This window comes from Gallus gallus, chromosome 18, assembly GCF_016699485.2.
Source record: "Gallus gallus isolate bGalGal1 chromosome 18, bGalGal1.mat.broiler.GRCg7b, whole genome shotgun sequence".
NCBI classification, from domain to species: domain Eukaryota; kingdom Metazoa; phylum Chordata; class Aves; order Galliformes; family Phasianidae; genus Gallus; species Gallus gallus.
In genome coordinates, this window is record NC_052549.1 from 2363022 (window position 1) to 2387587 (window position 24566).

The 24566-nt window shown below is 40.7% G+C and overlaps 1 protein-coding gene across 6 annotated transcripts in view; it reads right to left on the reverse strand.

The window, feature by feature from the left end:
• Positions 1-24566, reverse strand: part of MYH10 (myosin, heavy chain 10, non-muscle) — a 93229-nt gene that overhangs the window by 17462 nt on the left and 51201 nt on the right. For 4 of the 6 annotated variants that reach the window (XM_015295125.4, NM_205474.2, XM_015295124.3 and 1 more), the window contains 20 exons: positions 24009-24101; positions 19730-19793; positions 18019-18117; positions 16933-17076; positions 16534-16629; positions 13616-13734; positions 13171-13323; positions 12613-12786; positions 10792-10965; positions 9496-9610; positions 8396-8458; positions 5768-5961; positions 5279-5400; positions 4558-4627; positions 4299-4459; positions 3584-3692; positions 3370-3501; positions 2269-2475; positions 948-1085; positions 244-367 (listed from right to left, as the gene is read on the reverse strand). In XM_015295125.4, the coding sequence (XP_015150611.1) occupies positions 244-367; positions 948-1085; positions 2269-2475; positions 3370-3501; positions 3584-3692; positions 4299-4459; positions 4558-4627; positions 5279-5400; positions 5768-5961; positions 8396-8458; positions 9496-9610; positions 10792-10965; positions 12613-12786; positions 13171-13323; positions 13616-13734; positions 16534-16629; positions 16933-17076; positions 18019-18117; positions 19730-19793; positions 24009-24101 (2551 nt within the window). The remainder of the gene's footprint in view (positions 1-243; positions 368-947; positions 1086-2268; positions 2476-3369; positions 3502-3583; positions 3693-4298; positions 4460-4557; positions 4628-5278; positions 5401-5767; positions 5962-8395; positions 8459-9495; positions 9611-10791; positions 10966-12612; positions 12787-13170; positions 13324-13615; positions 13735-16533; positions 16630-16932; positions 17077-18018; positions 18118-19729; positions 19794-24008; positions 24102-24566) is intronic. The other 2 variants (XM_040649469.2, XM_046901984.1) reach the window with 1 other exon arrangement.

Sequence of the window (24566 nt, forward strand, 5' to 3'; positions counted from 1 at the left end):
TGAAATGGATTCTCAAAACTGTAACATGAGTTGAAGAATAACACAGAGGAGCCAGATGCAACAAGGCTTGCAAGAGCACAACATTTCTCACAAGGTTTAAATAACAAACAACAGCTATTAAGGTATGTACATATAAGGGTACATTTGGAAGACCAAACCAGATATCTATTCATGGCTGTAAGTGATCCATCCCTTTCTAGCATGACCTCAAAGTTGCTGATAGGCAGATGTAGAAGAACAAACCTTCTAAATCAGTGATCATCATTTCCTGTTTGTTCTTCAGTTTCGCCAAATTTTTAGCCTTTTCTTCTTCTTCAGCCAGCTGAGAAGTACATTCAGCAATTCTATCCTCCATCAGCTTCTTTTCCTAGTTAGGAGAGAAGTGAGTGGGGGGGAATAACTCCTATGGCTCAGAGTCTCTGAACAGCACAAACAATTCAACATACAAAATCCACAGAGATCTCACATAGCATACTATACAAGTGTTATTGCTTGTGACAGATCAATCAATATCAAGGATCAATTGGAATAACCTGGAATAGAATGGAAACATGAACTTTTATTTCCCAAGAACGTGATGTGGGATTAACGGTTGGAAGGGCTGGTTTCTTTGCTTATCATTTAAGTCTAAGAACATCTGTATAGTTCACAGAGAACAATGGTAGTATCTGCAGAGCTACCAAAGAACAACAGTAGCTATGACAGACACTGCATCAAACTCTCTGATTGAGAACACTCAAGAAACACACAAGAACACGTGGCAAGTGTGACCCTTCTAAAGGCCACTTCCAAAGCAGCTCTAAGTCTCAGCTTCAACCTGTTCAAACCCAAGTCTTCAGGCACAAACTCTAAAGGTAAAAGAGCTCTCAAAATATCTGAAGCTGCTGCTATCACTTGGCATTACTATTACTTCTGAGCAGAATCTCTACCAAGCATACTAGCCTCACCTTCAAAAATTTGGAATTTTGGTCCTCCAACAGTAGGATCTCTTCTTCCATCTTCTTGATCTTAGCTTCAGCTGTCACTTTTTCAAGCTGCAGCTTCTGTCTGGCTCCCTCCTCCTCATCCAGCTGCTCCTCCAGGTCCTGGGAAGAGAGGCAATTGCATGTGTGTATTTTCCAGGTTATCTATGTGTTAATATTTTTCTTAGTGGAAAAAATACATTATCTTGAAAAAAACAGCTGTTCTAAATAAAACTTAAAAAAAAAAATCTTTTACTTTGTCAGATTCATCTACACTATCAATAAGCTGGTAATGAAATTAAGAGTCATGTGACACACATGGAATTTTTTACACTCTGTATTTTAGATTTGGCTGAAGTATGCAGCCTAGGAAATGTACACTCACTCCACCACAATCTTTCACCTACCCAATCCTTCACATAAAATAAATATCTACCACTGAGGGAAACAGGACCCAGCACTATTTAATGATAACCGAGTTAGGTTGGGCTGCATGTCAACAGCTTCCTAAGATACTGTATCCAAATAGGGTATATAAGCACACGTGGTGGGGAAAAGATGCCACAGGATACCAGTCTCTGATTTCTATATGAATCTAGAGCTTAATGCTACAACTGGAATGGGTTTGAGATTGGCACAAGTACCTAGATAGCAGCAGAAAAGTAGCCATGTATTGTGCTTCTGTTCATTCATGGATACTTACTAAATGACAGCAAGAGCCATGGGAGGTGGGGTTTGTCTCTCCAACAAGTACTCTGATGAAATACAGTTAAACTGTTGGGGAGCCCCTCAATTAGTAATGGTTTTAAGGTCCCCCAAGCGTTCAAAAGGAAACATTTAAATCATCTTCAAAGATTTCAGAAAAAACAAACAACTGAAAGGAGATGAAGCTGTCTTTCTTTCATAGAAGCTAAAGGAGTTTCACTACATTTAAGGGAATTGTTTCTTTTTGACATAAAATTGGTATCATCCCATCAGTCCCTAGAAGAAAGCAGGCAAGCAGCCGTTGCAGGTTCCTGCTCACTCAGGAAGTGCTTGCTGCCATTAATCCTCCATCTGAATATGCAATAAATCCTACAGTGCATTTTCACACTTCTTCTTTCCTCACTCTCATACTTCTGGAATCCACAGAAAGCTAAACAGACTGAAGACAGTAAGAGGAAAAAAAGAATCAAACTGACTGTACTCCATACGTGGTGCTAAGGATCTAACTTCCTCCATGCAGTGCAGATGGTAAGCAAGCATTCCCATTCTTTCAACTGTTCTGTTTGCATTCTTTTCCATTTCCAGTTACCAAGAAGCATACCTGAATGTGGCCCTGCATTTTCTTTTTCTCATTCTGCAATATTTGATTTCTTTCCTCCTCCTCCTCAACCCTGGATTCCAAGTCATGGAGAATTTCTTCCAACTCTTGTTTTTTGGCAGCCAAGCGAGCCCTCATCTCCTCAGCTTCTGCAAAGAGCTCTGTCTCAGCCTGTAGCTGCTCTGCAAGAATGTTCTTCTCTTCTAGGAGCTGCAAATATTAAGAAAAAATAGTAGAGTAGTGGCAACTTAACATTTTGAAGTATTTCATGAGAGACTACACACATATGGCAACTACAAAGTTACCTAAATGTCAAGTTCTGCTCCAGCTCAAGACTCCCTGGTCCACATGCAAAAATGAAGATCTTTAGCACAGGGTTTAGCACAGTCCAGAAGGCACCAACTCTAGAAGCAGCACTATAGCAATATTCACTCATTTGTGTCCCCACCCCCCACAGACCCCAGCAGAGCACCTGCACCACTTGCCCTGTTCTACTAGCAGCACAAAGAGGACGGAAATGCCTGCTTCCCGGGACTGCCCTTGCACAGTAGCAGGGCAGTTTGAACTGGTATTTGCAGTCACTGTGTAGGCTCAAGAACATGAATTAATGTTCCCCCATTCAAGATATCCATACCACAGCAATATCATGTCTCAAATGACAGCAATAAATACAGGTCTGTCTTCAGTGACATACTCCTTCAGTTGTTCTTCAATTTAGTATCAGTCTTATCATAAATTCATTTTCAGCTTTGCCCAGCAACTGCCATAATTGTTTTCCCATGTCTTAAGCAGCACTGGCACACAATGGAAGTATCTCACCCCAAAAACATACCTGAAGATGAAAAAGCTGTTGCTGCTACTGAGGTTTTCCAAAAACCAGGATATGACAACAGAACTACCTTTTTTTTTTTTTTCTCTAAATATGCTGTCTCTATTCCTGAAGGAAAGCTCTCCTTTTATCTTCCACTTCCAAGTTTTAGTCAAGTGTTAAGAAAACAGTTAACTTGCCTGATAAGAACAGTGCTTTGATCACCGATGCCTCCCTCACCCAGAAGGTCGTGCAACACAAATTCTATACCCTAAAAGCTGATTGGGGGCACAAACCTGTTGATGTTTCCTTTCCATTTCCTCAAGTTCTGCTTCCACTTTTGTCTGTTTTTCTTTAACCTTCATTAGTTCTTCATCCTTGGCTTGAAGTTCCTCTTCCTGGCGAGTCACCTGAAGAAGAGGCTTCACCTACAAAGATTTAAAACGAACACATGAGAATCTGCATTCACTTATTTACGTAAGTCAGAGAAAGTGACAGAACATAACAAACCTTTGTGAAGACCCTCCACCACTGCCAGTGCCTAAGCTTTAAATATGCAGCACAATTCCTCTGCAGGATTTTCAGTGCACTCAGTTGCTGTTGTTTCTTTGCAAAGGCCCTGAAGACAGAGAAAGCAGAACATTTAATGTTAAATACAGCTAAGTAAAGCATCTGTCAAGGGCTTTGCTTGCTTGTTTTAAAGGTTACCCAACCCTTGAACACTTGTAGACCATAAAAGGTTTATTTTTGAGTTTGGGTGACTATGTGACTTATGAGTATTCATTCCTTATGTTAAAAAGGCTAGGAAAGAGCTGGAGTCACTGCTTTCAGAACAATAACAACAAAAGCTATTTGTTCTTACTGATAACAGACTTCTTTCTCAAAAAGATAAAATCAGTGTGAATTAAACAATGAACTCTCCTTTAACTTAAAAACAGCTTTCCAGACTACTTCTGAGAACCTACGGAACACGAGGAGAGATTTTTGCAGTCACCAGCTATACTGTAAACAGCTACATGCGTCACACAGGTGAAGTTAAGAAAAGGAGATATTGTTAGAATGGGTAGGTAAAAGTGACCTATTCACCTTGGACATAACTACAATATTTTAAGCAACATGCTTTCTTAAGAAAAATCTCTCCTCAGATGGAAATGCTGAAGCCCAGCTCCCTAACAAAGAGGCTTAAGATGACCACAAGAAAATCCAGTCTCAAAAGCACACGTACTTTCTGGCCAGGTATCCTCTGCAGACTGCCTGGAAGAAGATGATAATATCTGTGATCTTCAGGTCTCGTTCTTCCTCTAAGTGTGCCAAGACACCAGCTCGGAAAAAGATCTTGCTCTGTCCAATTCTGTATAAGTTGGGGTCCAGCTCCAAGGCTCTGATCTAAATGGATAGAGCAGGTACATCATTTTTACATTAAGAACAATTTCTTTTGTTTCAAGTTTTCAATGTTTTGACAATATTCAGGCATAAACACTTACCATGCGCTCACAGGCTTGCTTGCCATCCATAAAACCTTTTGGAATTGCATTGGGAGTAAGGATCTCATACCTTTAAGGCAAATAAAAAAAACAATCTTTACATTCACCAGTAACATTTTATAAAGCCATAAAGCTATGGTCAACAAGTGTGTGGCAAAGGAGATTCTCCAGACATGCAATTCAGGTTGCTCTCCCTTCTCTATTCTCTTTAAAATAAACCTGTAGCATTTAACTGCCTCAAGTTTAAATCACTTCAGAAGAAATGTTTTGGATTTTGTTCCAGCTGTGTTTTGTTTTGTTGTTTTTTTTCCCCCTCCACCTTCAATTATTTAACAAGGAACTTCATCTTAAACAGAAAAACCTCAGCAGATTGTACATATTCATAGAATCACAGAATGGCCTGGGTTGAAAAGGACCACAATGCTCATCCAGTTCCAACCCACTGCTATGTGCAGGGTCACCAACCAGCAGACCAGGCTGTCCAGAGCCACATCCAGCCTGGCCTTGAATGCCTGCAGGGATGGGGCATCCACAGCCTCCTTGGACAATCTGTTCAGTGCGTCACCACCCTCTGGGTGAAAAACTTCCTCCTAATATCTTACCTAAACCTCCCCTGTCTTAGGTTAAAACCACTCCCCCTCGTCCTATCACTATCCACCCTTGTAAACAGTCATTCCCCCTCCTGTGTATACGCTCCCTTCAAGTACTGGAGGCATATTACCTCTGCCTGAATTCCTGGAACACTATCCTGTTTGGAAATCCTTGTCGACAAATCCTTATTCCTTCCAAAACACCATTGCAACGAAGCTGATCTAGAACAAGGTGTGGATCTAATTTTCCAGCCTGGATAAACAAAACAAACATTATTTTTACACTTTAATTTGTATTCATGAAAAACTGCAGTTTAAATTTTTCAGCCAACTATTTAAACAAGGGATGTATTTGGAATACTGAGAAGATATTTCTTCATAGAACCATGGAGATAGGGTTGGAAAGGACCTTAAAGACCATTTCATTCCAACTTCCTTGCCATTGGGCAAGGATGGGACATCTCCCACTTGGTCAAATTGCCCAAAGCGTATCTGGTGAGTGTGAAAGTTTTTCAAATCAGAAGCCTGGCTTCTGATTTCAAAGGGAAGATGTGGACAGCACTAAATAAATCCAACGCTAATAAGGAAAAAGAATTCCAGGAGTGGACTGGAGCACAAACCCTCTTCTCGTGATTTGGAATGATGCAGCGAACAAAATTGGGATTGGTGTTTCGGAGCGTTGCCATCAGCTTGGTGAGAGATTCTTTGTACAGCTGCCCAACAGTACGAAACATGCCCTTCTTGGTCTTGTATGCAGAGCCAAAAGCAGTCTCTGTTATTCCAGTGACCTGATCCAGACCCACGATACGATCCACTGGGAAGGAAAAGAGAAAATAATGAAGTGAACCTTAATATTTGTCAGGTATAAAGAGATGCGGAGAGAGGAGAGCAATAGTGCAGCAGCAAAAGCTTTGTGGGACAAATGACAGGAGATGCCACCAGTAGGCAAGGCAGTCAGCATGTACCAGGGACGCTGTGCAGAAGCAGTGGAACCAGAAGCCACAAGCTTATACAGCAGAGTAGTGTAGCTTTAGTAGGAACCTACTAAAACATCCAGCTCTTTACTTGCAGTTCTACATGACCAGTAAAGACATATCCTGAACATTTAGAAGAGAGAGACTGTTGCCTAGGAACTGGAAATTATTAGAATTCTTACAGCAGAAAGTATTTCTGGGTTGAGTGTTGGAATTCAGTTATCTGGGCATATCTGTTTAAAATGAAGAGTCAGATAACTATACTTGTTAAATAGGAGCATTATTGAATACTCAAAGAAGAAAAAGGAATGACTTCCAGAAGAGATGTAAACAGTATTATTTCAGTGACAAGAGGGGGAAAAAAAACATTTGCCAGACTTTGCTAGATTTTGCTACCAGATTTTCCTAGTGAACAATTTTGAATAATTCTTTCAATTTTTATATACACCTGAAAAGACTTCCCTTGTCAAAAGAGCACTTTAAACACAGGAAAACTGCACACCGGAGCACCTCAAAGCTGCCATGAAGCATCAGAGTAGAGATGACTCTTTTTTCTTTGATTCTGAAACATTCTGGGTGAGGACCTCCCTGCTTTTGGTTTCTTTTGTTTGGGCGTTTTGCTTGTTTGTTCCTTTTTACAGATGGCAAATCTGACTGCCAGCAGTACGACCTTGTGGCCAAAATATGAACAAAAATGGGATTCCATGGTCATGTCAGCAATCAGTTCAACAGTTTGCTTTGGAAGTACAAAAGGGGTGGCTCAGCACTTTGATAATAGCTGGGGTCCTTAGTACTGAGCAGGAACACACAATGTGTTGGTTCTCCAGAAAATACAAGCTGGCCAGCCAGAAAGAAGCAGCTGTATCTAGGCTTTACATTTTTGTTGGGTTATCTTCACGTTCATTCAAACCAAAGCAAAGGGAATTGCTACCAGGATTAGTTTTGTAATATTGATCAGTATTTACAGTATTTTATTTCATACTTGAACCCATCTGGTTTTCAAAGGTCTGTACAAAGCAGGAAAATTAAGGGCTGAAACATACAGGGCAACAAGTTTGAATAACCACTGCAAGTCTCATGTAGCATGGAGCCCACACCTTCCACAGGCAGTTGGAAATGCGAAAACCTAAGGAGCTTATTAAAATTAAGAGCAAGGAGGTGGCAAATTGTTCATAAGATCACATCCCAAGCATTTACTCTGAAGCAGAATGGAGTTCTACACCAGAAGTGGGAGAGAAATTACTGGGAACCAGCCTTACAGAAGATGAACACATCAGCTTATAAATATCAGAAGTGAGCACCCAACAGACACCACTGATGACTGGACACCATTCAGCCTTTGGCATCTCTAAGACATTGGGCTGTTCCTAAGTTTTGCAAATGTTTCAAGACCAGCTGTGCATCTTGTTTTGTCTCTGACCAACTACACTGAGGCTGCTCACCTTTACAGAAGAAGTACTAAAGTTACATTTCAGTTTAGGTTAAGAGCAGTTATCAAACAGCACAACTGGGATCACCTACAGACTGAGGTTTCTCAACTCACACTGTCTAGTAATTATCTTAGGAAATACCACTCTCCTCCTAAAGCATGTAGTACATAGAAAACAGTGGGCTCTGAGTAAAAATGGGAAAGCTTGAATGTGCACGCTTAACATGCTTCAAAACTTGGGAACAGAAACAAGGGGAGGATGAGGAAGAGGTTGGATTAAATACCCTGTTTTTTTTTTTAAGAAGTTTTGGATAAATGCTTTGATTTCAATACCTTGCAAAAAAAAAAAAAAAGTGTGCAACTTCCACAGAGTGAAACATTTTTAAAAGTTATTAAAATAAAAGAACAATTTCATCAAATGTAGAAGAAACTTTTCATTTACTACCACTACTCCAGCTGCAGCACTCTATTTTATGAGATCCTTCACCTCCCCTCCACAAAGACACGTCTACATTCTACAGCTTGTCAGAGTTTTGTCAATGTTGGACTGCAGAAAGAAGCTTGATAGTGTCATATAGCTTATGCATTGTCTCAAATACTTGGAGCTACATCTCAACATAGAACCAGGAAGCAACAAACCTTCTCATCTGCAATGCATAAAATATAGATGCTATATGTATGCAGCAGCAACTGAATGGGTATGCACTCAGAACATTGTCCTGGTGGAGGTATACCTAAATACAGCATGAAATGAAGAAGTTCATGCAAGCCTACAAGCAAGATTGATTTTCCTGTAGATACAACAGCCCTGCCTTTAGTAGGCCTATGGTTTTACATCCATTCACCTGGTGGATCATGAAGACCAGTAATATTGTCATAGAAACAGGCTCTCTGAATATTCTGAATCTCTAAGGCAGAGAAACAGCAAAAACAGAAAGACAGAAGAGCAGATACATCAGACACTTCAGTTAATATACAGAACAGGTTCATCAATTGCAAGCAGACTTAATTGTGCTACAAAGGCTATTAGGCCACAACATATTCCATGCACATTTCAATTATCTGTGGAAGCAGGTTTTGAATATTTGGACCCAAACACTTGTTTTTATGCATGTACTCAAAAGGAAAGGAACAGACCCTCAACCAAAAAGTTCTTTATATATTCATTATAACACCTCTTTGCAGCTGAGCCAAGCCAGTATTCCTGAGAAGATGGAAACCCAGAATAAACCTACAGCATCATCTATATTACAAGCTTGATTTTCTTCCTAAAGGAAGAAACTATACACATCATGACATAAGTATACTGTTATTAATATACTGTCATGTTAATAACTAGAGAAGTCCCTGCTCAGTATTCATTTGGCCATTTCTAGGATTATTTTGGTGAAAACAGCAAGAAACACTTTAAGCTGAAGTGCACATAAAACTATCTAAACAGCAATGTGCAGTTAAGTAGGAAAAATATTGTGTTTGATTTTAATATGCAATATCTAAGCACTGGTATGACTGCTAATGAATTTTATTGTAGGAAATGCTGTTTTCCATGGTATCACTCACCACTGCACTGTGCTGGTGCTCATATAAGATGAGACACTTTATTAATAGCGAGTACTACTACAGCTGGTTATATACAGAACTTTAAAGCAGCATGTCAAATTAAGAGTTTTGGATGTGACATTACAGATAAAATTTGACACAGGTTAACAAGTAGTGAGTATCTGTTCAAATAATGAATATGAGAAGCAGCTACTCAGAAATGGTATATGTGCACGGGACCATGTGAGCCACGCAGCTTCTTCTGTACTTTTGGTGCTAAACAGAGAAAACGTTGTAGATATTTACAATGTACAGATGGAGGGTAAGGAGATCACAGGCACGAATGCAGATAACTCATCCACAAGGAGTCTCTAACAACTTGTGTATTCAGAGCACCATCTCTTACCATCCTTCCAAAGCTCTGCAACAAATTTGTCAGAAGACTGGTGCAGGAGTGTAGCCACGTTGTCATTCAGTGGGTCCATGTTCTTCATCAACCACTCATCTGCCTTGTAGTCTACCTGCAGAGCAGCCAAATTGCATACAATCAGAACATATTATCTCTAGTCTCTTTTTCATTTACTTCAGATAAATGTTTCAAGAGTAAACTAAGAATGTGCTGAAAAAGGAGTATTTTTACTATGACTACAGCAGTTATACATAAACCCTTTCATCATAGTATTTCTTGCAGGAAAAGATATTTAACAAACAGTTTCAGTTTTGAAGGATGTACATATGCTGGTTGATAACTGAGGAATGCCTTCTATCCCAGAAGGATGATGCAATGCAGTGTCAGTATCAGAGGAACACACACTCAGTGTGACAGAGATAAACTCTTCTTCAGAGCAATTACTTCCCTGTAGTCAGGTACAAAGATGTTTTACTTCGTTTTGATTACCTAAGGGTAATATTTCATTTCATGGTTCATTTACTATTAACTGCAATAAATGGTGATTTGATTGTTTCTAAGCTAATAATTTAGATATTGATACAACACATTTGATTATTTCACTTTTTGCTGTAGTTATCTAGTTGGCTGCGGTTACATCAAACACATAATAACAGCTATTAATACTTAATTTAATGGACAGTTCAATTCACATAATTAGTTTCTTCTAAATTAGAGCAAAAAACCAGTACTAGGTAGGGCTAAGCTTAGCTAATCATGAATCTGCTTACAAGCATGGCCTTATAGTACAGACATTACGGTCATGGAGGTTCCATAAAATGCTGTCAAGAATTGAATGGTTACTCCACGGACCCGTTCACACTTGGCAAAAATACAAAGAGTGAATCAACAGTAAAGATAAAGGCATCAGCCTAATTACAAAGAGGGATACACAAAGCCTTCTACTGAATGGAGGGAACACAAGCAAAGATGTTAGCACTGGCATAGCCTTAAAGCACTTCATCAACTTGCAGACAGATATTCAGAACAGATTCCTCTTAGCCTTGACTCACCTTTAAGAACTGGCTGCAAAAGTAAAGGCAACTGAAATTTCAACTTTGTTTAATATTAGTATATATCACTTCTATCTGCTATGTGGTAACAGCAGTTCCATCAGAGTGCTCCTGAATATGCCCAAAGAAATAAAATGAGGCCACCTTCCTGCACAAGCATTTCTTAAATTAGGTACCTACACCTCATATTACTTTCCCCAGATGAACATTTCTAACCAAGTATTCAACATCTGTCTCCTACCTTCCCTGCATAGTGAATAATGCAGAAATCCGCTTTGTCCTTCAGCTGTCTTGGCTTTTGGAACTTGGAGTGGGTTCCTTGCTCCTGGACCAATTTTTCCACAAATGTTTTGTCAGTAGCTTTAGGAAACCAGCATTCTTCATCCAGTAGTGCCAACACACCAGGAGGATTTGCCTGAAATTCAGATGAATTCACATCAATGTTTAATATGTTTTTCTTAATATTTTGTCTATAAAACACCCCACTGAACGCCACAATAAAAAGCTGTCTGGATGATTCCTGCTTAATTAAAGCAAACTGTGAGAGAAACTAATTCCATGAAGACATTGTGACTGGTCCCATCAATTCATTCCAATGAAGATGGGCTCAGATACAGCCGACATGATCTAGTGATGAACGAAGCCTTGCTTTCAGCAGAGCCTGGAATAGATGACCTCCAGAGCTCCACACCAAACATTTCTGCAACATGTATGCACACAGCAGCACACTCGTTATTTCTACAGTACTTACTGTCATGCTTTAATGTGGGCAAAACTGCAGATCATTATCCCTCCCAGGCACTCGATACTCCTGGGGCAGTTACCACACCAACCCCTGTGCTGATATGCAGAAACAGCACCCAGAATGATCCAGCAGGCTTAGCTTTCACAGCCAGCAGCTTTGTACACTGCTCGAGGGTTTGCTTCTTCTTAAAAATGAATTAGGCAAGAACCAACACCTGCACTGCACAGCTGCAGAAACGTTTGACAGAATCAGGGAAGACAGACTGATGTACACAGGGATGCAATGGGAAAACTGGTCACAAGTATTTGTATTTCTAAAGCATCTAATGAACACAAAGCTTACACATTTGAAGAGGTGTTTATATTTACCTACAACGTGACATAAAATATTTCAGGTGCTAAAAAATTAGGACTGCACCAACATTTGCTTTAAGAGTTACTTTTTGTAACTCAGTGCACTTTAGGATATTCACTTAAACATCTGCAATACTGAGAACACTCTCCAGTCCTGCTGGAAGATATGTTACCTTCCAAGGAAGCAAAGCTTTCCAAAGTTTTGCATTTCAAGAGCAGAATTTTTGTAACTGAAACAAGACCTCCCTTCTCCTACTCCAACACAAGAAGAACAAAACGAAGCAGCACCAAACAAGAGCACAGCTCTCCTCTTCAGGATGCAAAGAATTGTTAGCAGTAACCATGCTGTGTATCCTAGACACACAACTGAATGTACAGAACAGTAACCACAATGCCTCAGTGTTAATTAAAATTCAAAATAATTCTGACTTCTGAAGTGTAAAGAGTGAAAACCTTCTAGGAAGGCTGATCTTTGTTCCTTCTGCCTGGTCCTGAAACCAGCTGTTCCTCGTGCTTTAATGACTTCAGCTTCCATATATTTTGCAACCAGAATACAAAAATACTGTGGTAACACCACCTTGAAAATACTGCTATCCTATTTGCAGGGCCTTAAGTCCTGAAAAGCCTTCTAACCAATTCACCACAGTAAAGCTGCTATAATGCACTGCCATGGTTTAGCATGAAAGTGACAGGACTGAAGTCTTTATTAGTACAAGGGAAAACATATAAAAATAGTAGCTTAGTATCACAATGCTCTATGCTGACATCAGGGCAAAATCCTTTCAGGACAAATCCTTCTACTAATACATGGTATTTTATTTTAGTCTTTGGACCACATTATTCAAATTAACTCGCTTTCTGTGACTGCTATTTAAAAGACCTCTGCATAAATTTGCAGGCATTAAACAACAAACCCTCAGGTTGAACCTCTTTGTCTTAGAGTATTTTTACTGCACAAACTCACAGGTCTTTCGATTAAGTCAATGCAAGGCTGCAGATCCAATCCAAAGTCAATGAAATTCCACTCTATGCCCTCTCGTTGGTACTCCTCTTGCTCCAGGATAAACATCGTGTGATTGAATAATTGCTGAAGCTTCTCATTGGTGTAGTTAATGCAGAGTTGCTCAAAGGAATTCAACTGCAAGAAGAGCATTAGTAAGCAAGGTTAATTCAGTGCCAGTATTTATCATGTTTGCAAGTAAAAATGGAAAATAATTTGTAAGGCAATTCCCCCAAACTCTTGCAACATTCAAGTGTGTTGTAGGGACAAGTGGAAAAAGGATTACTCATATATGAAACTAGTATGTCATAGGAGAAACAACTGTAGAACCATCACATACAGAAGAATGGTTTAGACCAGAGTATGACTTTTTGGCACTATCATTCAGGTTATCAAAGCACTCAATGATACAAAGCCTTCCTGCAGCCTTGGAACGTGCACACATTCAGAGGTTCTACAGTTAATCCTGAATGCACAGCAACATAGAGAGAAAAAGAAAGTCTGGATAGAGTTGTAAAGTACCTCAAAGATCTCAAATCCAGCGATATCCAGAATTCCAATAAAAGATGCTCCCTGTCGTTTGGTCCTGTCCAAAGCTTTGTTAATGCGGTGAACAAGCCAGCGGAAGAGGCGTTCATAGGTGGCTTTTGCCAAAGCTTCCACTGCAAAGTCTGCCTGAAAATTCAAACAGGAAGATTTATTTACTCTGGAAAAGTCATTTTAAACTGTTGCATAAAAAGACCTCTATGCATTTGATAAGAACAGCTAAGTGAAATGATGAAACCAGCAGAAGGCCAAGGAAAAGGAAGATTTTCTCATACTCTGCTACAGTCTTCTACCATCTAAGAACATTTAATAAAAACTAAATTTAAATTTCAATGCAGTACACGTTTAATATTGACTTTCTTTATTAAAAGCTAATCAAGCTGGGGTACTACGTCACTTAATCTTCAATACCCATACTTACTTGTTCTTTGGTCTGGGCTTTCTGAACATAGTCTCTGCCGACCTTGATGCGTGGTGTCAGTATGGCCCGGGTGAATTCCATAACATTCATTCCCAGTAGATGGCAGAGTTTCTGTGCGACTGGATATAAAAGTAATAAATGTAAGCACTTAAATCCTCCACAGCAGCCAGCAACATGGGTGAAGCAAGCTACTGAACAAAGGCGTTCATGAGCTGACTTAAAAACTGAACAGATGTTCAAAGTAGTTGTCAGGGAGATGCACTCCTTTTGTGGACAGATCTACCCTATGCAAAGCCCATGTCTGCACGACTTAAAGCTGATACAAGCGTCTACAGAAGGACCCAGTGACTTCCCTTAAGGAAATGTGAGAAATGCTAGGTTTCATGTAATTGCAGCAGATCATTGCCTGCACACACACCTTCATGTCTTCAGTGGAAACATTTTCACCTCCAGAAAAAAAACAAAACAAAACACAGCATGATGTCACATGTCAACTCCATCTTATCAAAGGTTGCTTACAAACCTCTGCTTCAGCTTAGACAGGCATCAGCATAAAGCCATGCATGTTTGTATCATAGTCTATATCAAACACACTGTACAACGTATTATACACTCATGTTTTAAACTGAGGATAATGCGAACAGCAGCTCACTTTGAGACAGCATAACTCCTGATGTCATGCTTGCTATCTGACATTATGCATTACACACACCATCATTACATATTTTTGTCGCATCAATCCTTTTTCCAAGTAACCTTTCCAACAGGTTAGGTGCTTATGATTCCACATTTCTAAAATTGAAGTTGACACTGAAGATATTTTTAGTCCTGGGTAAGTGCTGCCCTTCAGCAGGGAGCCCTCCACACTCTGTCCAGAAAGTTATTTCAAACCCTCAGCTTTCTAATCTGGCAGCTCATTGATTTACTGTAGAAATAAGAAGAGCTGTTTTTATAAATCCACATTAAAAAGTAGATCTTGATACCAACATACAGAAGCTGCTTCTGTATTTTTCTTTAAGTGGTATTCAAAACACTACTTCCTTGAAAAGTTTCTGTCTGCCCCTACATTCATTAGGGAAGTCAATGCAAACAACTGCGGTGAAATTCACATGGCACCACAAATAGAGCAATGCCTTCACTTCAGCTGCATACATGGACATTTGTCAGCTATGACATGCCCTAAGAGAAGCCATACTGGTGACAGCCAACACTGCTTCATTAAGGGAAATCATGCCTTAGAGATCTGTTGGCATTATGGTACTGAAAGGTAAGGGGAGAGCAAATGACACCATCTACTTGGATTTGTGCAAAGTGTTTGATGCTGTCCTGCACAACATCCCTGTCCCTAAAGTGGAGAGGCATGGAAATGATGCATGGTTCACTTGGTGGACAAGGAATTGGCAGGAGGGTTGAACTCAAAGCATTGCAGTCAACTGCTTGACATCCAGGTAGAAACCCAATGACGAGGAGGTCAGCACAGTTTAACATCTTTATCAATGACACTGTCTATGACATCGAGTAGAATTTTCCATTTTTTTTCCCCTAAATGTAAGTTGCTTCACCACTCACACAAATGCCTTCCTGACCTGTTCAAGACACGCCTAAACTTAGCACCGTCAGTTCTCTGGAGTACACTGAGGAAACACATCAGTGAGATGTGACAACACAGATGACAAGCTGGTTAAGATCAGTTTCATTCAGTGCCTTCAAAAAGATGTGGTAAAAATCACCAGGCACACCAACACAGCACTTTTAAATGCAGGACAACAGCAAGATCTGAACAACCATGATCTGAGCTTTTCAGCATCTTTTCTTTTAAAGTCAGGATTCTGTATCCGGTGTTACAACTGTTCAACAGTATAAGAATATTGAAATTCTTAAGTGCAATACTGAATATAATGTCCAAAATTGACAGTAATAAGGCTAAAGTGAAGATGGTCAGGAAGTAGGAAACATCTGTGTCCTTTGTGTATCCCATTGAGTTGCCTTAGCCCAAAAACCAATCCGACACCCAACCTTTTTCTCTCCCTGAAAAACCCCAAATTCTAAGTGCCAGCCAAATGTCGAGTCAATGATTACCCAGCTTCAATCCATACCCGCCTGCTGGAACACTTTGGGCAGAAGGCCACTGGTGGGAAATGACAAAAGTTTTGGACACCACAAGCAGCATGCAGGCACAGCAAATTAGGGACATTACGAAACAAGATGGATGAGAATTTGAGTTGTGTGTGTGCTGCAGGTCTTGTGAATTATCCTTCCCGCTCTGTGTATTGAAGGCAGCTCTCAAAGTTGACTTTCCATCACAGCTTTTAGAAGGCCAAAACTGAAGTACTAAACTAAAAATCTGAAAACCATTTCAGCAGCTTAGTGAAGGAAGAACTCCTCAAAATGCTGATCGCGTTACATCGAAGGTACTAAATGAGAAATTAATTTTTAGTCACACTACCATGCCACTTTAGAAACCAGAGTTTCTGAAACAAAGCATTCTTATGTTCCACCATTTCACTATGGAAGTTATGTTTGGCTCAAGGGTTCTTATCATTGGCAAGAAAACTGCTGTCAAGAACCAAAGAAAACAATTCGATTTAAGCACGCACTTTCTCCTAGTGCTCAAGTCTTTGTAGATAGCAATAAACAAGACTAGAACTGAAATACTTATCCAAAATTTAAAAGCAATGCAAACAACATAAATTCTGTTGATGGATGCCTAAATTTGTCTGTATTACAAGAATGGAAGAGAATTTTACTAATTGCCTCTTGGCTATTACCATCACTACCATGGCCTCTTTTTGGCACGAAACTTCAACAAGGAAGCTCAGAGGACTGTTCTGTACTTTCAGAAGATATGCACTAAACAAATGATAGGAAGAAAACCCCAGTTCACGTTAATGGAAGCTGAACAAATGCAATCCACTTACCAGTATTTTCTGGCATAGAAGCTTGATCAGTATTTCTCTCCTTCTTAAAGGAAATATTTCCAAACTGTAGCACTGAAGACACCACTTTCAGCATTGCTGTATTAACAAAGACATACAGACCAGTTTATTGAAGAGGGCTCAGCTTCACAATTTTTAATTCTCTTACTTAAGACACTTTCCTTCCAAAGTTGAAGTACAAGTTCAAAAAGGAAATGAAGCTTGTACTACACTCTTTAGGCAAATGGTTTTAACTCAACTCAGCTGTAAGCTTATGTTAAGCAAATGCTTGCTGCAGGCTGTCAAGACACTGAAGCAACATTAAATTTGGTGACTCCAATGTAGTGAGTGTGGGCACAAGAAAAAAAAGTACACTTTAAAAATGCAAGAGGTTTAACTTACACAAGATCTCATCGTGCGAAAAGCCCATGATATGCATTGCTTCCATCGTCTCCTGAAAGTTATCCTTGTCTTGCTGCCCAGGAATGGGGATGTAGCCATTGGATAAAAATCTGTAATTGTTAAATCCTTCAAGCAGCAAGTCAGCTGTAGCGGGGGGAAGGAGAAGAGAAAAACAAGCTAAGTAACTGCTATTCACACCCACCTGTACTCTGCTTTCACTAGATGTACAACCCATACTTTACAAAAAAATAAAACTCCTCAGATATGACTGCAAGTCATTATGCTAACTTAGTAATTCATTATTCTAATAATTCCAAACATAAGAGTGTACTCTAAAAGCAGAAATTCTGGGATCCTCGTTTCTATCTGTGGCAACCTACACTAGCTCTTTAATGCATTATGCCTGTAAAAAGAACGTTACCTTGCTCAGGTCTACCATAATCACAAATCCCTATTTAAAGTATCCTAAAACAAGCATCTCTATTGAAAAGTAACAGATATTGGCAGAAGTGGAGCTCAGTATTGATGATAAGTACATCAAAAATGTGAAACACACATTTTTCCCATATGGAAGGAGAAAGAGTGGATCAATTCTCAGAAGTCTGTACTTTCATACAGCTTCACTTCTCACAACCCAGCAGGAATTCCCAGGTACCAGAGAAAAAGATGACCAACACAGTACTGCAAAGGGTGAAGAAAGCCTTGGGGTTTCATTATATTTTGGCAAAACAGCTGCTGTTCTCCCCCAGCTAGAAGGAGCTGCCTGGAATGGTTCTGGCTGTCACTGCCAGTAGGATTCGTTATTCATCAGTGAGGAGTGCTGCAGTTTCACTCCAGTGATTCCTGGCCATTACCCTGCCCAAAGTGGACTTTGCCATGGAGCAGTCATCTGCTTGTTGCTTGACAGCATACTTGACAAAACACAGAAGTTATTTCAAAATAAAGCCACCTGGCCTTCTCCTTCGCTCTTCTTTCAAAGCTCAGTTTCAACACCAAACAATAGCTCAAACACTGTTGTGTTAACACTGCAAAAACAAACTCAGGATGCAGAAGAAACAGGATCAAACAATGGGAATCTTCACTTACACTTGAGGTGCTCTCCTGCTCCAGCCAGCAGCTGGTAGAAGATATGAAACGTCCTCTCATCTTTAGCTTGGCGAACAGCACGAGACTTCTCCAACAAGTCTGATCACAGCTAGTCAAGGATCTTCTACATTTTTTTTTGGTAAAAAAAACATCCTGTGCAAACAGAACTCTTTCAAAGCAGGCTATATAGTTATGTAAGGAGCAAAAGGGACTTCAGCAGTAATGACAGGACTAAATCCAGCACAAACTTTCAGTAATTCTCAATGAGAGGTTTCAAATTCAAATAGAAGCTCACATTTAATTGCAGCAAACCCATTTCTTGGATGGTACCTGCATCTCCTTGCTGCATGCAGCTGACAACCACTGTAATGGATCAACTGGAGCCTAAGTGAGAGGGGAGCTGGTCGTCCTTCAGCCACTCTTCTCTGAGGATGTCAGTGCTAACAAAGCACCAAAACCCAGCAGCTGCTGAACTCTGAAGTACTTCAGCCGAAGCACTTCTATCAGTTGCTGCATTTTCATAAGATATTCTTCATTGCCTTTAAACACTTTTCAAATTCAAACTTGTGCAGCAGGTAACTTCTAATAAGGTGCCATGTTAAAGCCTTCACATTTTGATGTTCCATACCGTAAAACAAATTAGGGATACCTTCTTGAAATGTCTGACACAAAGGCAAGATCCTGCCATGAAAGAATTCCCTAAAAGCAAAATCCTCCTGTCCTCACAAAGCTCCGGGCAAAACAGTTACCTGCATTCTCATAAAAGCACCAGCTGCCATCGTTGCTGTGCTAAGTATTGAACTGAAAAAGAAAATCACTCAGCATTAAACTGCATTTTGAATAACTAACTGTAGGTCTTTCCCAGCATTACTGGGTAATTATATTCTGTGGCAGTAGCAACCACACATTGCACTTCCCATGAAGCAGTTAACTCATAGGCACAGAATGAAAGCTGAGTTGTATCACTGTTCATGAATAATATTCACAAGGTATTGTTGACCAAAGCTTTTGATTTCATAATTTTATGACCATCCTGCTGCTATTTCCCCCAGAATAGCCTAAACAGACTAAAAAAGTTTACATACACATTCTTAGCATAAAGAAAACAACTTGAGAAAGGCTTTTGGTGTGTCCTCACTTATGCAGTCATAAATAAAAACAGGCCTTAAAGCTAAAACTGAACTAGGCTTCAGTATTAATTGCTTATAGGTCTTGTGTTACTGGGCCTAGCCTGGTATCCAGAAGGCAACGTGGTACAATGACACCTGCAGTGCCACCGCCTGCTGCTGAGCTCCTCCTTCCTGGCAGATTGCTGCTCCTGCAGTGCTGAGGGTGGTGAGCATTGGGCACAACACCTGAGAGCAGCTCCAATCAACAGTGCATTCCTCAGCCCCACACCTCCACAACATTCATGAAGTGAGAACACTTGAAATAAGTGTTCTTACTTAGCTTTAGTAAGAAGTAATAAGTGTTCTTATTTAGCTTTAACATACCCTGCTTTTAAGGCTGGCCAGAAAATCCAGCAGATTTCAGAGGGTTAGGCGCTGGGATATCCAGTTTCTAAGCATAAGGAAGCATGCCGACTGTGATACTTGATCAGTTATTTGGAAACAAAGGAAGAGATGGACGTGGTCGAAGGAATGTAGAAATAAGGTAACCTTTCACTACATTCCAACGCATTCAAATGCTGATATGACATTAAGTAGGATACACGTCTCAATGTTGGCCCCAACAATATATCCAGTAACATCAAAGTTAATCCTAATGAACTTGCCCTGTAAAGAGAAGATACTTCTGTTAAGTACTTACTTTGGGATTATGACAGCTATACGAAAACAATGCCACTTGCACACTGCGTAACAGGCACTTCACACAAGCCAAAATGAAATCTTTTCCACACAGTGCACTCATCACTTGAGTGGAACATTACTCTGCACACAAGCATTTTCTGAAGGTTGAAGCACTAAGATTTTAGATATGTCCTAAGACAGACTTATGTAAGATTTCTAAAAGAGAAGCCCAAGTTCTCCCATTAACAAAACTCCTTAAGTGATAAAATCTCAGTGTTGCTATACTAAACGTACCCATCCCCACAGAACAAGAGCATCTTCAGGCACCCACGTAGGCTTTATCCACCCACCCTGACCATCACAACTCTTCTCATTCCAGAACTAGAGTGTCTGCTATCTCCCTCCATGCTCTCTCTTCCCTCTCAGTTGTAAAGGACAGAGACAACTAACTCCTTTCTTCACTGTACATCTCCTTTCCTCCACAAAGGGCCAGACGACCTCAAGTGCAATCACACAGCACGTGCAGGATGATCAGGGGATCAGGCCCAGCCAACATGGGTTCATGAAAGGCAGGTCCTGTCTGACCAACCTGATCTCCTTCTGTGACCAGGCGACCCGCCTGGTGGGTGAGGGAAAGGCTGTGACCTTATTGCTCCCTTACATCTCCATGACAGGAGGTTATGGTGCAGCAGGAGCCCTCTTCTCTCAGGTAAGAGTGATAGGATGGGAGGGCATGGCCTCAGTTTGTGCCAGGAGAGGTTCAGGTTGGATATTAGTAAACTTTTTTTCTGAAAGAGTGGGCAGGCACTGGCACAGGGAGGTGGTGCAGCCACCACCCCTGGATGTGCTCAGGAACCATGTACATATGACACTGAGGGATGGGGCTTACTGGGAATGATGGCGATGAGCTGACAGTTGGATGTAATGATCTTAGAGATCTTTCTTCATCCTTAATGATTCTGTGATACAGATCACGCTTCCCACACACACAGTGGATCTTGGGAAGAAGGTGGCTGTGAGCGAGTGCATTATACCAGGTATCAAAGTTCAAACAAATTAAACCAGTTTGAAGCCACATCAGTACCCCAGGCTGGTCTGTCACTTGGCCACAAACACTCCCCACTGGCTCAGGATTGGAACTGGACCACTTCTAAAAGTACTGTTGCCATACTTAAAAGCTTCAAAAGCACAAACTTTAAGTATTGTCTTGGTTGCACACGTGTGAAGAAACCAGTGGGAATACTCAGCAACCACACCAGGATCTCTATTTTCATCACATCCAATGTCTGCAGTCTTATCTACATAGAAACAGGCTCTGGAGCACAGGGAGCATCATGGCTATTTAATAACAGCCATCTAAGTGCATCGTTAAATGATACCTGCACAAAGTCACCTACTAATCTCTTGTGAAAAGAGACAGATTTCTGAAAGTTTGCTGATATGCAGTATCCAAATCTTCATGAACCTCGGGTCTGACAGATCACTGCTACTGGTATGTTAAAGAATTCCTGTGTGGCAGATCTATTTAGCTCAGGGAACGTACCACTGATTTCCACATTAAAAATTCTACTCTACAACCTTGGAGAACAGATGTATTCCAACAACGGCTTACTGTCATTGATGTTCTTGGAATGTATTGCCATGCTGCACTATTACAACACCTGCACACATTACCAATGTCATTCAAACAATTACAACTTACCAGAACACCCTCAGCTTCTTGACTTTCCTGATTAAGCCCAGTCATGTCAGAGACTTGCATACAAGGCTGAGCATGCTTCTCACCCAGCCACATCAGGGATTGAAAAGAGAGGTAAAACCAGCTGAAGCCTTACTTCCTACAGCCTTTAATGCAGAGTTCTCAAAGTTCTCTTAGAACTGCTGGAATACTGTGAATAAGCTTCAGTGCTTACCCCTACTGCTTAACTTAACCCAAAGTGTGGTTGGGAATTCAGTGCTGCTGGAAAGAAAGGGGCACGTTTTCAAGCATCCTGTCATGGACCAGCACTAGAATTCAGATTTCTGAGAATACTGTAGGCTCAACTTTAAGTAAAGCCCTTCACTCTTTGTGCAGCAACAAGTCCAGAAGGCCATGTTTTTAACCGTTACAATGGGGGAATTGGCATTTTGCTGAAATTCAGCCTGTTGGCTAGATGGAACATCTGTCAGCACCAGTGAGTGTGTCAGGAGTGGCAGCTGACAGCTTCACACACGTAATGGATGACAAATCCTTCTTAGAAGGACACGGCTTGAATTTGCCACGTTTCATGTGAAAGCAAACACGAAGCACTACATCACGTCCAGCCAGTGGCTTTTTCTGGTATAATTAGCAACTGCTTTACCCCATTTCACACTTAGAGGTTACTTAACTTCTGCTGCCAAGTCCCCAGTTCCATGAATGAAACTAACTGGGAGGCAATGCAGGCAGACAGCACAGAGGAGGAGACCCACACACTCTCAGCCTCAACACTGAGCTTCCATTGAAGTCTGTACTAGATGGGCCACTTATCTAGCTTATCTCCCATGAAGTGAGATGTCAATACGCCCTGTAGCTCTGGCAAATCTTGCTATGAAATCTTTAACTCATCAGTAGGATGACCACCACTACTGTCTCTTAACAACCAAATTCTGTTTACACTGTCGTTATAGCAATAAAATACACAGCTTCTTGGAAACCACATAAGGGGGAAAGCAGCACTCAGTGCTGGAATATGAACCCAACAAGACCACTTTCCCATCCACTGCAACCTCCAGAATTTATTTCCTGAAATATAGAAGAACACTGCATTTTGTCAAGGAGAAGGAGAAAGAAAATGCCTTGACACGAGCCTCATTTCAGTATTATCTGGATTATCAGGAACAGCCTGACTTAGGCTGTCAGGCCCGTGTGTGCTGAACAACAGCAGTTCCCACAAAGTGGGAGGACGCATTTTTCAAGTCGGATTTTGAAATGCCTGTTGCTAAAGATTTTTGTGTGTGTGTTTTTTTTTCTTCTTTTAACATAAAGACGACACCATCTGGAGTGCATTAAACTCGTTCCTTTATAAAAAGAGAGCTGGAGCCATCTGAGCGATTATGTTCTCGATGGCAGTGCAGACTTCAACGTAATACAGAGCAGATGCTGACATCTTCCATGAAAAAAAAAAAAAGTATCTTTGTTAAATTAGTGCAGTGTTTGATGGATTCAAGCAACGGAACGAAGAATTACTGCGCAGTGAAACCTGTTGATGTTATAAATCCTATCACAACATATATGAGCATCAGCCAGGACTGCAAACAACGTGGCTATGAAGTTATCAAGAAGTTAAATTTCTGTAGTACTCTGCTCTCCCTTTTTGACTGCTAACACAAAAGGATTCAGTCATGCAACTCTCCAGAGCCCTTATCGCTTGGGCTGCTTTTATACAAATAAATCCAGGCAGTCGCTGAAAGATCAAGGCAGCCAAAAATCTTTCATTTGTTCTGTAAATTTTAGTTCAGTTCTTGCAAGAGAAAAGATTTAATGCCTCCCACACAGTTTTAAAGTTGCACTATAAACGACTTTCCTCTGAAAACAGGAGACAGCTTTTTCACCCCAAATTCCACCAATGGCTTCAAAACAAAGAAACACATGAGAAGAAGTCACCTACCAGTGAAGCAGAAGGCCCATCCAAACTCAACCAACTACACGGGTGCCCTGCTCTCAAATGTAAGTCATACTGTCTTTCTGACTTCCCTTCAGTACTGCAGTCACAAGGGCATTGAAATTTAGAGCAGTTTTTGAGTGTAAGCTTGGTGCCTTTTTTTTTTTCTTGAGGATCTTCTCCCTAAACCAATCCACAGCTATTGCCAGGAAGGCAACATGCTCAGCCAAATCCCAGGTGCTGCATCTCTTCATACTTTACCATCATTCAGCAGTGATTTGTGCATGCAAGCCATAGTTCAGCTCTTTGGCACAGATGTATTTGTTACACTACAAATACCATTGGCAGTTCCAGAATAGCAGACATTATAAACAGGGTGAAATTAAACCAAGTTTTGGCAAAAGCCAATGAAGATGCATCCTCAATGACTCCAGCACAGTTCAGAAGGCATTATAACAGAGCCTGAGGTCACCAAGAATAAAGAAACCTTCTGACACCAGCTAACTTCTTAGAAGGAGTTTCTCCATAAGCAGCCACGTGGATTTACAGACTCCCAATAGGAAAGGGAACAACTCACAAAGCGAGAGGAGTTGTCGTTCTTCACCGTCTTCGCGTTCCCGAAGGATTCCAGAATGGGATTTGCCTGAAGAAGCTGACGCTCCAGCTCCCCCTGAAAACCACACAAACAGAACAGCAAATGGACGTGAACACAGGGCACGTGGTGAGAGCTTCCTACATCCTGCTTCTTCCTGACAGTCACTTTACCCAGGTGGTGGCAGCGATACCATCTTCAGAAGGAGGTTATCAGCCCTCCCCTCACTGCAAGCTCTGCAGTCTCTTCCATCCAGTGAAGAATGTGCTCTGTGCTCGTTTAACACACACACACACACACACAGAGGTGACTGAATAGGACTCAACAGATGTTGCAAATCATTGAAGATGGAAAAGAAAAATTCACCTCTAGGGCTGATGAAATTAGGCACAGACTTCAAATGCCTGAGAGGAAAAAAAAACTAATTAAAGACTTTTAACTCTCTTCAGTTATTTGACAGCATATTCTTTTTCCATATTGAATCTGAAATCAGTGAAGTACTCATTTCCCATCAGTCACACATTCATGTCACTGTAACATCTC